Source organism: Drosophila novamexicana, unplaced genomic scaffold (genome assembly GCF_003285875.2).
Source record: "Drosophila novamexicana strain 15010-1031.04,08,12 unplaced genomic scaffold, DnovRS2.1 tig00000193-arrow-pilon, whole genome shotgun sequence".
NCBI classification, from domain to species: Eukaryota; Metazoa; Arthropoda; class Insecta; order Diptera; family Drosophilidae; genus Drosophila; species Drosophila novamexicana.
The window spans coordinates 3,433,157-3,447,884 of record NW_020824787.1 but is presented as its reverse complement, the minus strand read 5'-3'; the positions used below and the strand labels follow the sequence as shown (position 1 = coordinate 3,447,884).

The window sequence follows — 14,728 nt, the reverse complement described above, 5'->3', positions numbered from 1 at the left end:
ACATACACACATGCACACATGCACACATGCAAACATGTACACATGCATACATGCACGCATGCACGCATGCACACATGTACAAGCACTCGCACTCGCACTCGCACTCGCACCCGCACCCATTGGCACACATGCCAAAAAAAAAAATAAATACAACAAAAATGAACTCTGCTGAACTGCACAAAAGCCAAAGTACAGCGGACACAAAGGCAATAAAAAGAAAATGGGCGAACTGCTCTGCTCTGTTCGTATCAATCAATGCGAATGCGAATGCGAGTGCGAGGTGCGAACGAAAGCGCATTGCGCATACGTCGTGTGGCACGTCAAAGGCCGTAAGAGCGCAGCAAAACGCGCAGCGCAGCGCTCTCTTAGCTAAGCGCGCTCTCTTTGGCACGCACACACACACACAGACGCGAGCATGCATGCTGCAGGCTGAGAGGCGTCCGCATTTGACTCGGCCAGTCAACGGTCGTGGACGTCGGCGTCGGCGTCAACTTCGTTGCTGTTGTTGTTATTTTTGTTGTTTTTGGTGTCGTCGTCTATATTTACACTTGTGGCCTCTTATCAAATGGCAGCGGCGCAGTTGACTTTTTTGACGTTTGTGTATATATTGCGTGTTGTTGTTGTTGCTGCTGTTGCTGCTGGCTGATCTGTGTACTATACATGTGTAGCCCGACAGCTTGTTGTTGTTGTTGTTGTTGCCGCTGCTGCTGTTATTTGCTGCTGCTGTTGAATTTTGTACGCGGCGACCGCTTTGCTGCTTTGACTTTTTGCTCGGTTTTTTTGAAATATGTACATACATATACACACATGTGTGCGTGTGTGTGTGTGTGTGTGTGTGTGTGTGTGTGTGTGTGTGTACAGGCAAAATGGGAACAGTCAACACAGCAAAAGTTCAAGTCAAAGATATTTATTTTATATAATCAGGCGCGACATCGTTGCTCGTTTGTTGATTGTCGTTGTACTTAATGTTGTTGTTGTTGTTGTTGCTATTGTTTGATTATAAATAGTTTACGAAACAATCAAAATACTAAAGAAAACCAGCTCAAATGTATGTTTGGACAAGGGTCACCCCACGCACACTGGTGCCAAATACACACATAATGGGGGTATTCCAGCAAATCAATTTTCAAGGGAAAGTGCTTATATAGTCTTCTAAAACTAGTATTTTTAAAGTATTTTATATAATCGATTGGTATCGATAAAATATCGATTACCTGTATGCTATAAATCGAATCTTGTCAATTGCCTTTATATATACATATATGTATATACTTTTTAGCACTAAATTGATTGATATAATGCGGATGAATATGAAATTATGTGTTCGAAATATATCGATAAATGTCATTAAATTACTAATCGACTTTCGATTAACAAATATATCGATACAAATATATAAAATATATCGATAAATACAAATACAATATGTTGTTTTTATGTAAACCCTTATTTATTTATTTATGACTGACTAAGTAAGGCTATAAGCTTATATGCATAGCAATCGATAGTCATCGATATATTTAAAAAATGGATGACTGTTAATATTGAGAAAAAAAAAGCTGCATGTATCGAAGATTCGCATATTTTCTTAGTTTTTAAATATCATAAGACTCAACATGGGATTCATGAAAGGTTTTTGATTAATTGATTCTTTATACGTAATGTATTTTGCTTTTTTCATACAAAACACACATTTTATAGTGTGTATGTATGTGTGTGTGTGTGTTTGTGTGTGTGTGTGTGCTTGTGTGCGTTTGTGTGCTTTTGGAGCCACTCTAACCAGACAATGCTGTCGAGTGCCTGTGTCGCCGCCACATCGGCGATAAGTTCGCGTGCAAAGGTTCTGAACTGCTTGAACTTGTTGAATACAAGGCAACAACAGCACAACAACAACAACAGCTTGTCTCTGTATTATATATGACTCCTCTATATATTGCCAACTCTATATATAAAATCGTGCGATGATGTGTGCTTCAGGAAATTATCAAAGAACCTTTGCGTGGACAAAATGTTATTTATAATTGCAAAAAATGTCGAGCGAAAGGGAGGGGGAAATAGAAAAGAGCCCTGAAGATATATTGTTCGACTGGAGAATATAGGGAACTTTTAGCATGAGACGAGTTCAAGCTGATATGCATTACGTATACGCAGCGTATACCCTGCCCAATAAATAAGTCAATACGAATATGATCCTGAGACTGGTCAAAAATGTAATATATGCCTGGGCGTTTATAATTCCCAAATGGTTCGCCACAAAAGCTTTTACAGCTCAACAGCGAATTTATCTGGCGTACTCGAGGCGAATTGAACTACTGTCGCGACTCCATGCTATAATTCCCAATCAGTTTATTTTGTATTGAAGCTTTTTAGCTATTTTATAAAGGACTCTTTAAGCAACCATATATCTAAGTATTTACTATCTACCAACTTGTGCAGGTCACATATAAGTTTCTTTTGTAATGCCCAAACAGTTATATGCCAAGGAAGCTTTAAAGCTTACGGCTCTCCTATAAAAGTTTTCGTCGTAAGCTTTTAAATGAGAACTTGCGGCAAAAGCACAAATATGTATATGATCTGCTTTCGCGACTCCTGTGTAAAATATTATTGCTTGCAGCATGTGGCAGACACACACACACACACACACACACACACAGGGAGACATTGGTATCATTAACAAGCAACACTTACATGTTGTTAACAGGACAGCGCACACAAGGCACACGCCCCGCCAAAGAAAAAAAATGAATATATAGATGAAAAAAGCTGGGGCCAGCTTTTGCTGCCACATTCGCTGAGCCAGTTGACTGCTGCCATAAATTTGCGGCAACAACAACAAGAACAAGGCTTGAACTCGATAAAATTTATGTGCAACATGCAGCGATTTTGGCCAAGCTCGACTTTTACCGGGCAACGTGCAACGTGCAACGTGCAACACATGTTTGCAGCTCTGAAGTTTTGTGGCGTGCAGCGGCATTCGCTGCTTTATCGCCCAAATATCAATCAAAGCGATGTTTGGCAGGCGCAACTGCACAACTGCACAACTGCGGTTGCAAGTTGATGTTGCAACAACGCGCTGCCAAATGCCAATGCCAAGAGACAGTCTATAAAGTTCAGAGTTTGTGGCTTTTATCGGTGGCAGCATTTGAGCCAACTTGCTGCACACACAACACGCTTGATAAATGGCACGCGGCAAGCTCAAGCAGCAACCGAGGGGTGTGTGTGTGGCATGGTGGCCTGGCAGAGGGAGAGGGGGCTGTTTGTGCGCTGAGGCACCTGCCTCATTTAATTGCTGACAAATTTATAGAGCGCTGCGCATTAATTCGCTGCGCCCAAATCACAGAAATGCATTAGACGCCGCAACGGGGCAGCCTCGATGTGCAGCCAAGCTGCCAAATGCTTTCGGCTGCAAAGCAACAGAAAAAAAAAAAAACAAAAAAAAAAAAACAACCAACTGGCAACTGTGCAACTGTGCAACACGATCTGCGCTCAACGTTCGCTGCGTTCATTTAATTATCGAATTTAATTAATCTGCACTTGATTTTTTACGCCACAAGCCGCAAGGCGCAAGACACCAAGCTGTGCAGACAACTACCTGTGTGTGCAACCCCCCTCCCCTTCCCCCCTAAACTTCCCCTCCTCTAGCCCTGGGCAGCTGGTTTTTCTTTTACTTTTACAGTCGGCCCCGTCGCCTTCCCACCTGCTCGCCTCTCGCTCGACGCTGCGACAATTGGAAAATTGTTTTTTCTTATCCCAGTTTTATTTATTTAGGCTTTTTTATCCAATTGTTGCCACGTTTCTGATCAACAAATGTTGCATAATAAAACATTTTATCACAATTTTTATTGTATTCAGTTTATTTTGTGTGGTCTGCAGGAATACCAAATTTTAATATACTTTAGTTTATTCTTAAACAAACAAAATAAATAATACAAAGTAAATTTAAACATTTTCCTAATTGAATAGAATAAATGCTCATAAATTATACAAAATTTATAAAGAAGGACAAAGTAATATTAAATTTCTTAGAAAACAAAAAGTTGTAAGTCATCTAGAAGACGAATTTTCTTATGTTTTGATAAACATCCTTTGATATACTTATACTTATTTAAGCAGAAGATAAAATCTTTAAATAATAGACAGGAGGTAGATAGTGTATTCAAAATAATTCTTTCCTATAACCAATCAATAGAGAAACAAAAAATAGGTTAACAACTTCAAAGAAAACGAAAGATTTGTATAACATTTATTTTCCAGTTCAACGAAAAAGTAAAATAATGTTTAAGTATAATGAAACTTTGCGGTCAGAGTACTTTTCATATTATTAGAAATCAGTTTAGATTTAAAATTTAAATTTAAGATTTTTAGAAAGTGTGAAACACTTCTGATCGACATTTTTCGCAAATACAGCTGCCTAGTTTTAAGGGCTTGGGCTTGATCTTCAATCTCTCAATCAATCTACCAGCATCTTTTTCTCGAATGAGCTTTTATTAATTGTAGTTTGTTTTTCTGGACAAACAAGTTGCTTTGCTTATTTTTTAAGGAGTTAGCATTCTTCTGCTTTAGTCTGAATTTGAGCTCCCGATTGTAATCCACCAAAGTCTAGTTGGCCCCGCCTTTAAAATCGGAGTTCTGATTTGAACCTTTTCAAACTATTTCAGTTCAGTCTCAACTACATTTTGTCTTGCTAGACAAACTCCCCCACATAACTGTAGCCGGCCACACGCTGTGCGCCGCATGCAACCATTCAATTCCGTTGGGTGGTTGCCTTTCAACTTGCAACATTGCAGCTCGACGTGGATCGTTTGTCTTAGCTCGTATAAATGAACAATTACTTGATGAAAAAACGAATCGAATAAATAAAATCAAATCAAAAAGAAACTGTTCTAGTTGATGACAGCTGAGAGCAAAGTTAACGGCGGCTGTCAGCAAAATTGGAAATTTGAATTGAGTGCGCGCAAAATGAGGCAAATTTCATAAATGATTAACACCTTCTGCCATTTGAAGTGGACAAACTGGAACTGGAACCAGAACTGTCTGCCAAACTTGAATTGATTTGACGAGTCGCTTGGCTAATCAAAAATTCTAATTACGTGCCATGGGCTAGAAATAATAACATTTTCGCGCCGTTCTCGGTGATTCTCAAAACCATGTAGCTAGGAGTTGCGGCTGTTGTGATTGTAATTGCTTTAATGGAATTTGAATTTGAGCTCGGCGCAAGAGCGGCACATGCAGATAAAATACACACACACACACACACACACACAGACACACCACCTGTGGACGCCCCTGGGGACTGCTGGGCAGTGTCTTTGGCTTTTTGGTCCATTGCTGATGATGTACAACTACTATTAGCATTAAAGTTTATTATCGACGACGCTTGCATTCTGAATTCCTGTAAAACAGGTGCAACACACACACACACACACACACACACACACACACACACACACACACACACACACAGATACACACGCACACCCATCTCGCTCTGGGGCCTTTCAACTTTTGCAGATTTCTCTGCTTCGGCAATGCGTTTGACTGTGGCGCAAGTTGCACGTTGCATGCAATGCATTTGGCCGCTAAAAGCGCCTTATTTGGTTAAATTGGTGCAGATTGCTGTGGCAGAGGGGCCGGGTCTCGAGACTAGAGACTAGAGAGAGAGCCTCTTGTGGCAACCGAGCTGTGCCACTGGCTGTGCCACTCGCTGGCTCTGTGTTGCCTGAACTGCACTAAATAATAATTAGCACAGGTTTTTTTTTTCTCTGTTCACTTGGTTGTTGTTTGGTTGCTCTGGTTGGCCGCTTGGCTGCCTTAATGCGCTTTGGTCATTCACCATGAGGCTCGACTGCGCTGGCATCTTGTCTCCTCTCTCCCTCTCGCTCCTCGCTGTTACTGTCTCTGTCTCCTTGGCGCAGCCATTTGTTGCATGCCTGCTACGTATACGGGGTGAAATTTCCTTAGAAATTTTCGTGCTTGCCTGCTCTGGTTTTAATTTGATTTTTACTTTGAGTTTGGTTTGGTTTTCGCCTTGTCTTTGGCCCCCAGGTTCAGGTTCATAAATTAACGAGAGATTCGCTTGTTGTTGCTGCTGCTGCTGCTGCTGCTGCAACTGTTGCTGTTGCTGTTGCAAGTTGCAAGGTGCATGTCTAATGTTGCTGCTTGGCTGCATATTTGCGTGTGCGCTATGCCCACATGAGCTGCACAAACTGCCACTCCCCCAAATCCATTTACTCCTTTTTGGCGCGCGCCCTCTGTCTGTCTGTCTGTCTGTCTGTCTGTTTGGCTATTCTTCTTTTTAATTGCACACCGTTTGAGGTTTTTATCACTCAACTCAACTACACCTATTGCTGCTCATATATCTATACAACATGCATATAGATACAAATGTATCTGTATCTGTAGCTGTGTCGACTGTCGGCAATTAGTTTGTTTATAACTAAAGCTAAATGTGTGACGTGGGCTGACTACAAGCACTTTCGCATAATCTCTCTCGCTATATATAGCATATTATATTATGGTAATTGTTAGCATATCTATACAATATTATAGTAAGCATATCCGTGGGTATTTTGCGCAGTTTATGAGCCTATTCTGGCCGTAAAGCCAGCAAGTAACGGCAATTGTTTAAGTTGTCATTTGGGTTAATTGATCGGAAACTTGGCTAAATGAGTTCTATGCAGAGGCCTTATATAATATATGCAAAATCATATTTATTTTATTTCTTACGCTTGACTTGCATGGCGCTTATTTTATGGCAGAAATACATTTATTTTGCGCATTCTATTTGTTGAGTTACCTACATACCAAATTTGATGAGCAGAGCTTTTGTGTTTTCCGAGTTACCTCGGGAGAACTATACGTTATTGTGTTGGGCCTGTCTTAATTGGCGCTTTTAACGCTTAATAACTTGCATACCAACTCTGTTAGTTGTGGCTCTTATAGTTTCTTAGTTACTTGAGGTAGCTCCTCTTAAAATACTGTTATAGCTGTCAGCTCTTTAGTTTTGCCTTTAATATACGTTTGAGAAGCCACATACAAATTTTTCTTTGATATAGCTTATATAGTTTCTTGGTTACTTGAGGTAGGCTCCCTTAAAATACGGCTGTAGATGTCAGTTTCTCGGAATTAATTTTAATATACTTTTAAGAAGCAACATACCAAATTTAATGTCAATTTCTCGCTGAGTTTCTGAGTTCCCTGAGAACATGCTGTCCTATTCAGTATAAAAAATCAGCTGGTCTTCAGCTGTATATTGAACTGTATATGAATATACTTATATTTAAAATATGATATAAATATATATCATTTTTTTCGGGGTACGATCTTTAGGTATTGAGCTTTTCTCATTGTGTTTCTCCACATTTCGCAGTTTATAAAACTGTTTTCTTTATGATATTATATGCCCGAAACCTCTCTAAGACTATTGGGATTGGGCCTCGATTTGGTGTTTGTTTATTAGTTTTTATTTTCGTATACTTTTTGCTTTTTAAAATCTGTTGTTGTTGTTGTTGTGATAGATAAACATTTCTGTGGGTTCTATCAGCGACTGCATCTGTAGTTGGGTTTTTAGTTTCTGTCGCTGTTTCCATTTCTCTCTGTTTCCATAGCTCAGTTTCAGTTTTCATTACGCTTTAGTTTGTTGTTGATATTTTGCTTTATGCTTTACGTGATTTCTTGTATCTCAAGTGTTCGTTCGGTCGGTTATTTGGGGTCTTATCGCGCGATGTTTGTCCAAGTGCCAAGTTGAACTATACGAGCGTAACTAGTCCATATAAGGCCTGAGCTGTTTGCCTGCCTGCTCTTGTTACTTACTTGAGTACTATTATTATTCCTTCTATTATTATTATTGTTATTATATTTGGCTTCTTTCTTAAATGATTGTTGTGTGTGTTCTTAATTTTCGTTGTGGTCGCATTTTATTTTCTTTTTGTAAATCATGTCGCATTTATTAGATCATCAAGGTGTTAAAGATTGTATGCCATATGTGTGTGTGTGTGTGTGTGTGTCAGTGCGTATCTGACGCGTTTCACTGATAATATTTGGTCTGAGTTGCCCTCCTTTTGTGCGTTGCCCTCCTCAACTATTGTGCGGCTGTTGTCACTGTTTGCCTTTTGGACAAGTGCGACAAGCGCGAGATGCGGTGAAAGCAACTCAAAAGTTCATTAGTGTGTTTGTGTTTCTATGTGCCTTTGACACGCCCACAATATACAACATAATAGCGCCCCAAAATGTACATATATATATATATATATATATATATATATATATGGAATGTTTCATGCTGTATCATTTATCAGATGATGATGTTTGCATAAAACTCATAAAAAAGCCCAAAAATAACAAAAATTCGTTATCTTTACGCTGACAATCGCCATGGAATGCAATTTCCCTGTGGAAATTTCCAAAACGAAAAAGCACAACAAAAATTTGTTCGAGTTCAGTGATCTACGAGTTTTTTTTATTCTAATGCTAGCGGGTATTACACAGCTTTGTGCGGTCCATGTAACAATACCTTTCCGCCCATTTTCCGACTGCGACAAATTTAATATATTTGAAATCAATTGAATCCAAAATAAAAAAGTGTTAGCACAATTTTTCTCTTTTAAGAAGCTTAGGCAATTGCGAGCCCACATTTTTTGTATATTGTGTGAAATTCCTTTCAACAGAATTTCCACAAAGATTTTTGCAAATGAGTTTGAAACCGAACGGTTACGGGTGGAATGTGTATACTCGTAATCTTTTGTAGAGCTTTGAATATAAATCTTGCCCAAAAATCGTGATAACCCCAATTTCGGGTGAAATATCTTAAATCATAAAGCTGAAACGCGTGGCCCTTAAGTTCTCTTGTAGAGCTTTGAAAATGAAGTTAAGTCGAACGGAAGGGTCTTCAGACTTTGCCCAAGAAACCGTTCCACTTTGCTAAGATTTGAAGCAAGCCTTAAATTAATTTGCTAGATGCTTGAAAGGGAGTTTATATTAAATAAATATGATTTTCATATGACAATCCGCGAATTTTCCGCACTTGAATGGGAATATTCCAAAAAACCTCGTGGCATCATATAACTACAATCAAATGCGGAGCTCTCTCTGACGTCTTATGCCTTGGATTAATCACCAATCGGTCTTTAAGTTAGTCAGTCAGTTAGTCAGAAGAAACTGTTTTATATATAGAGATAATATATGACAATCTATTTTATCTAACTAGATCGAGATAAATGAAAAAGAACTTTAGATCACAAAGCGCATTTGCTTATAACCAGTTTAAAGAAGTTCAATTTCCATTGTGTGCCAGCGCAAAGTTGAGACTAGTACGCCCCCCCCCCCCCCCCCCCACGAGTCCACACCCCTCTCCCGCTTAGCCCCGCCCCCGGTTGTGAGGTGATAAGGCGTTGGATTCAGTAATGTGACGCGTCTCAAAGTTCGCATAAATCGTTGGGGCGCTATTTGCTCTCGAGCGTTGCGTTTTATTTGGTTTTTAAATGAGGTCAAAAGCTGATAAGCTGAGTGTGTGCGAGTGTGTAGTGTATGTGTGTAGTGTTAGTGTGTGTGTGAATAATTTTAACGCCCCGACTCGAACCCGTGGCCCGCCTTTGAAAGTCAAATTGCGGCCGAGTAGTCGGTTTTTTTTTATTTTAATTATTTTTCACAAGGTCTCTCTGGAGTCTAGACGTTTTGTAGTTGACCCAACGAACAGGGCGGCAGCTGCAAAAAAAAAAAACGGACTATTTATCAAATCGAAAACAAATTACATCAAAAAGATACGTATTGGTACTTGCAACAGGGCCGCAGTTATGCGAGGTAGGTCTATGAAAAATGGTCACATGACGACAACGACAACGGCAACGATAGCGACAACAACGACAACAACGACAACTTTGCTGCGACTGTGGGTCGGCAGCTGTGTTTGTCAACGTGACGTTGCCGTTGTGCGTGGGCAGAGGGGGAGGGAGGTAGAGTGGGAGAGGGTTACGGTGGGGGGCACCGTGACGTGCCCCAAAAGCCAAACAGGCAAATGGCAATGAACTTTACCGTTGTATTTTCGTTTTTCCAGAACTCTGTTAACGTAGAACGTGCCCAGACACTGGCTACGGCCTAGCCCACAGCCAGAGAGAGAGCCTAGCCCCAAAGTCGCGCTCGTCTATTAGTACTATTGACACTTGTCGACCCAACATGCGGCCTGTCACTCTGCGGATCACACAAACCCAATACACACACACACACACACACACACACGTACAAACAAACGATTAGTACGATAATAACATGATGGAAGGCAAGTCGACAATTGAATACCCTTGCTGATGTGTGGCTTTAGACTGTTAGCTTTATTTCCAGCCGATTGTTCCTCAAAGTTCGTTGTGAGAATATTAACGCTCGTCGTTGCTTGAGAATCAGAAATGTTTATTACACAAAACCTGTGACTGACTCTGCATTGTCGTATATAGGACTATTTTATGATATTTGATTTATATTGTCATATATCATATTATATATCCTATATCATATATAATGCTGTTATGTGAATTAATTGTGGGACATTTGTGAAGAGCAGGGTAAAAGTTTGGTAAAGATATCTAAAAGTTATTCCAACAAGAACTTAATTAGCGCTTGATTATTCCTATGACAGCTATATGATATAGTGGCAGAATTTTGAAAAGATTTTGCTCTTTTTTAAGAAGCACCATAAAACAAGTAATCCAAGTTTGGCCACGCTAACTTGAAAAACCAGGAAGTTATTCGAATATGAAAAATATGTATGCAGCTTTCATTTCTATGATATATCAGGCTGCAACAGCATGTCATATCTATGCCAGGTTACGTAAAGATTCCTTTAAAACTGAGAGACTACCTTGCCGGTCAAGAATTTGTGTGCCTCGATTGTGATCGTGAAGCTGTTTCCGTTACATAGCTCGTGACAAATATCAAATGCCTTCTGAAAGGGTATTGGAAACAGCACAAGCCCAACTGGAAAAGTCAACAGCGGCGCGCATGGCGCATGTCTCGCGTCTTGCGTCCGGCGTCTCACGATGTTAGGGCTCTACGTTTACAATCTGCCATACAGTATAAACGGTCTCTATATAGAGTCTACGGTTTTGGGTTCCTCTGCTTTCTGTAGACCCGACGGCATTCGACATTCGGCATTCGGCACTTAGCACCATTGGCACCAAGCGCGATGCCAATCAGCAGCCGGGCCGCTGCGGCTCATGATGGTCACCTGTGTCATGGCCAGAAGAGAGAGGGAGAGAGAGTGATAGAGATAGAGCGGGGTGTGGACGATTACTTGAAAATGCTGGCACAGTGGGTTGCGAGAGCTAATTACACAGTCAAATGCGAACGAATAGTGTGTGTAAATTATTCCAAAAAGTAAACCAAACTAAAAAAGAACTTAAGTAAGGAATTGAAATACGATTTCTAGTTTATAAAGTAAGATAAGCCCAAATCTATTCAAGAGACGAATTGAAAAGAAAAACATACACACATATAAAAGGGCTTTATATAATTGTCTATATATTGTAATATCAACTGTGTATATTATTAAATTATAGCAATTTATGGAATGTTTGGATAATGCTTTATCATAAAACAATTTACAGATCAAAATATTTAAACATTTAAATATTTCGGGGAGAAAGTCAATCGAATATTTGCCATTACCCTAAAATTGAGAAATCCCGTTTATGATTTGCTATGCCATAACTTGCTGAAATGTTATTTATTTCTGACTAGGCCGTGCAACGCCTGGTGACTTCAGTTGGTAATAAATGCAACATGCGCGCAGCTCGCGTTGCCTTAACACAACACAACACTTTACATTAGGCAATTATTATTATTATATTCCCAACTTCTTTTAACTTTTAACTTCTATTTCATTTTTGAGCACATTTTGATAGATTTGTTCCACTGTGCCAAAAGCATTTTTTGAAGCGAAAATCAACACAACTTAATTTTAGTGCTAACTAATGATAAATTCAATTTTATGATAAGGCCCGCCAAAGTTTTTACTGTATATTTATACTTTTTCTATATATTGTGTGTGCGTGTGTGTGTGGATATTTGATACACGCACAATCCGCAGGGGTGCCCACTGGGCAGTTCCAGTGAGTACTAGACTTGGGTCTAGAGTTTTACAACTGGTTTTTGTGTTTGGTTTTGGTTGGAGCTGCGATTACCGATTCTTATGGCCAGTCGAATGGTTCCAGTCGATCCTAACGATCCTCAGCTACAAATTGTTGTTAATTTCGCTTGTAAATATTTCATTTTATTATTTATGCAGCTGCTGCTGGTGTGTATGCGTGTGTGTGTGTTAATTTACACCTAGTCTGCAGTCAAACCTGCACACCTTCGCCTTTCGCCCCTGTCCAGACCATGGAAAAGGTCAATGTTTTGGGCCGCTTCTTGCCTTTGGCTTGTATTGGGACTTGTATCTGCTTTTTAATTTTTGCCAGTTTAATTACAATTAAATTATTTATATGCCACAAATGAGAAAGAGAGAGAGAGTAAGGGAAAATAAAGAAATGTTTGTGCTATGTAAATAAACAATTTATGCGATGGGCGCGACGGAAGCTTCAACCGCACCATAAAGTTCAATGTATGCCACTGCGGTCAGCAATATAAATGTGTGTGTGTGTGTGTGTGTGTGTGTGTGTGTGTGTGTGTGTGTATATTTATAGTGTATGTGTGTGTGTGCTGTGTGCGCTATACTAGCGTAGAGAGGGCATATTGACTAGATAATAGATTGGGCTTGAGCCCGTTAAAAGTTTAATTTTTTTACTCAAGGCATAAATATACATTGTTCAATATCTTACATTCTCTTATGTCCACTCTCTGGTGCTTATTCTCTCAAGAGCGTATTTCATTCGTCATTTCTTCTTTGTGTCGCATTCGTAAACGTTTGCACAATAAATACAAGCGTTATCATAAAATTTAAATAAGAAACTACATAATATATGCAAATAGCATTTGTTCTTGATCTCATTTGTGATTATAACAAAGAAAAGCTACTTAATTTTTTAATTAAACTCTTTTATATTCAAATCTATTCTTTGTGCTTCTATGATTCAGCAAACCGAAGTCCATAGATTGTGCATAAAGGTCAGACTTAACAAATATAAGGTAAAAATACTTTCTTGCTGCTCACAAGAAGTCTTTGATTTTGTTACGAGGATAAAAATTGGGTTTACTTATTTCCCTTAAGCACATTATCTTCTCATTATGAAGTGAAGGGAACTAAGTTTTTTAATCAACATATATTTTAAAATATATTAAATATTTTGACTGAACTTTTGTATGGACAAAAAAAACTGTATTTAAACCAAATTTTGGGGCCTTAAAATATTTTGTTATTATACGATTTGCAACCCTTTCTTATCAATGGCTATTATGGTTGTACTCTATCATTGTTGTAGCTGTCATAGTTCTTTTTGTAGTTGTTGCTAGTTGTTGTTGTTGTTGCTGTTGTTGTTAGAGTGCGTCGCCATTTGCTAGCATTGTGTCCGGCTTTGCACTCGACGCTCACCCCGATAATTAGCTTAGGGGTTCAACATTGCAGGTCAATGGTTTTGTTAACATATTATAAGTTATTTTAACCTTTGGCCGATTTGCATGCGAACCGTCTCAACTCGACACCGAAACGACTCCGAATCGCTGACAGTTCGGACTCGGACTCGGATTCGGCATCGGATTCGGAATCGGATTGGGATTCGGTATCGACATTTACAGCGAATGTTTAGTAAGCTCTTGACGCGCTGCGCGCACGGCACAGCTCGACAAACTGGCAGCCCAGTTGCTCTCGCTCTCGCTCACACACGCTCTCTCCCCTTCTCTCTCATTGTCTCGTCCAGGTAACACGCCCACCGACATACTGCAACAGAAGCCCGCCAAGGCGACAACGGCAACGCCAACGAAACACCACAACGAGGAGCAGGCCCAACAATTCAACTCTCTGCCCGCGGCGGCGGCCACCAAGCGCAAGCATCTCGAACGCCTCGCCTGCGACTTGCGGCAACAGCAGCAGCAGCAGCAGCAACAATTGCTCAGCGGCGGCAGCAGCAACACGGCAAACATGCTCAGCGAGCGCTCGCTGCTGCTCAGCGGCTACGGAGCCGTCGACAGTGCCAAACAGCTGCGCGAGGCCAGCAGCCCGACAACGGCCTCTGCTGCAGCAGCAGGGGCAGCAACTGGCAACAGCAACGCGGCTGCGACGCCGGCAACGGCAGCGAATACCTCGAGCCTTGCAGCCTCAGCAGCGGCAACAACAACAACAGCAGCAACAACAGCAGCGGCAGCAGCGGCCGCAAGCAATGCAACGGCTGCTGCTGCTGCGGCCGCCTACGCAGCTTTGTACTTTGACAGGGTGAAGCATGAGAAGTTGTCGCCGTTGCATATGACGAGCGCACAGATTGACTCGCTCAAGGACGCGCTCATGGAGTCAACGGGCATGGCCAATATGCACAACAACAACAACAACAATGCAACGCTCAGCAACAACAACAGCAGCAGCAGCAACAACAATAACAACAGCAGCAGCAACAGCAACCATCATCATCAACAGCAACATCATCAGCAACAACAGTTGCTCAGCATCAGCAGCAGCAACGTCAAACGGGAGCGTCTCAGTCCCGGCAGCAACAGCAGCAACAACAACAACAACAGCAACAACAACAACGGCGAGCTGTCCGTCTCCGCGGCATTTGCCAGGTGAGTGTTTGCAGTTGTCGCAACATTATTA

The 14,728-nt window shown here is 40.6% G+C and overlaps 1 protein-coding gene across 2 annotated transcripts in view; it reads left to right on the top strand.

Moving 5' to 3' along the window:
• The window catches only part of LOC115758396 (pneumococcal serine-rich repeat protein), a 58,058-nt gene that overhangs the window by 13,006 nt on the left and 30,324 nt on the right, over positions 1–14,728 (top strand). Inside the window, exon 2 of one of the 2 annotated variants that reach the window (XM_030699035.1) lies at positions 13,842–14,697. The exons of the other annotated variant lie outside the window; for it this stretch is intronic. Within the exon in view, the coding sequence (XP_030554895.1) occupies positions 13,842–14,697 (856 nt within the window). The remainder of the gene's footprint in view (positions 1–13,841; positions 14,698–14,728) is intronic. 2 annotated transcript variants of the gene reach the window in all.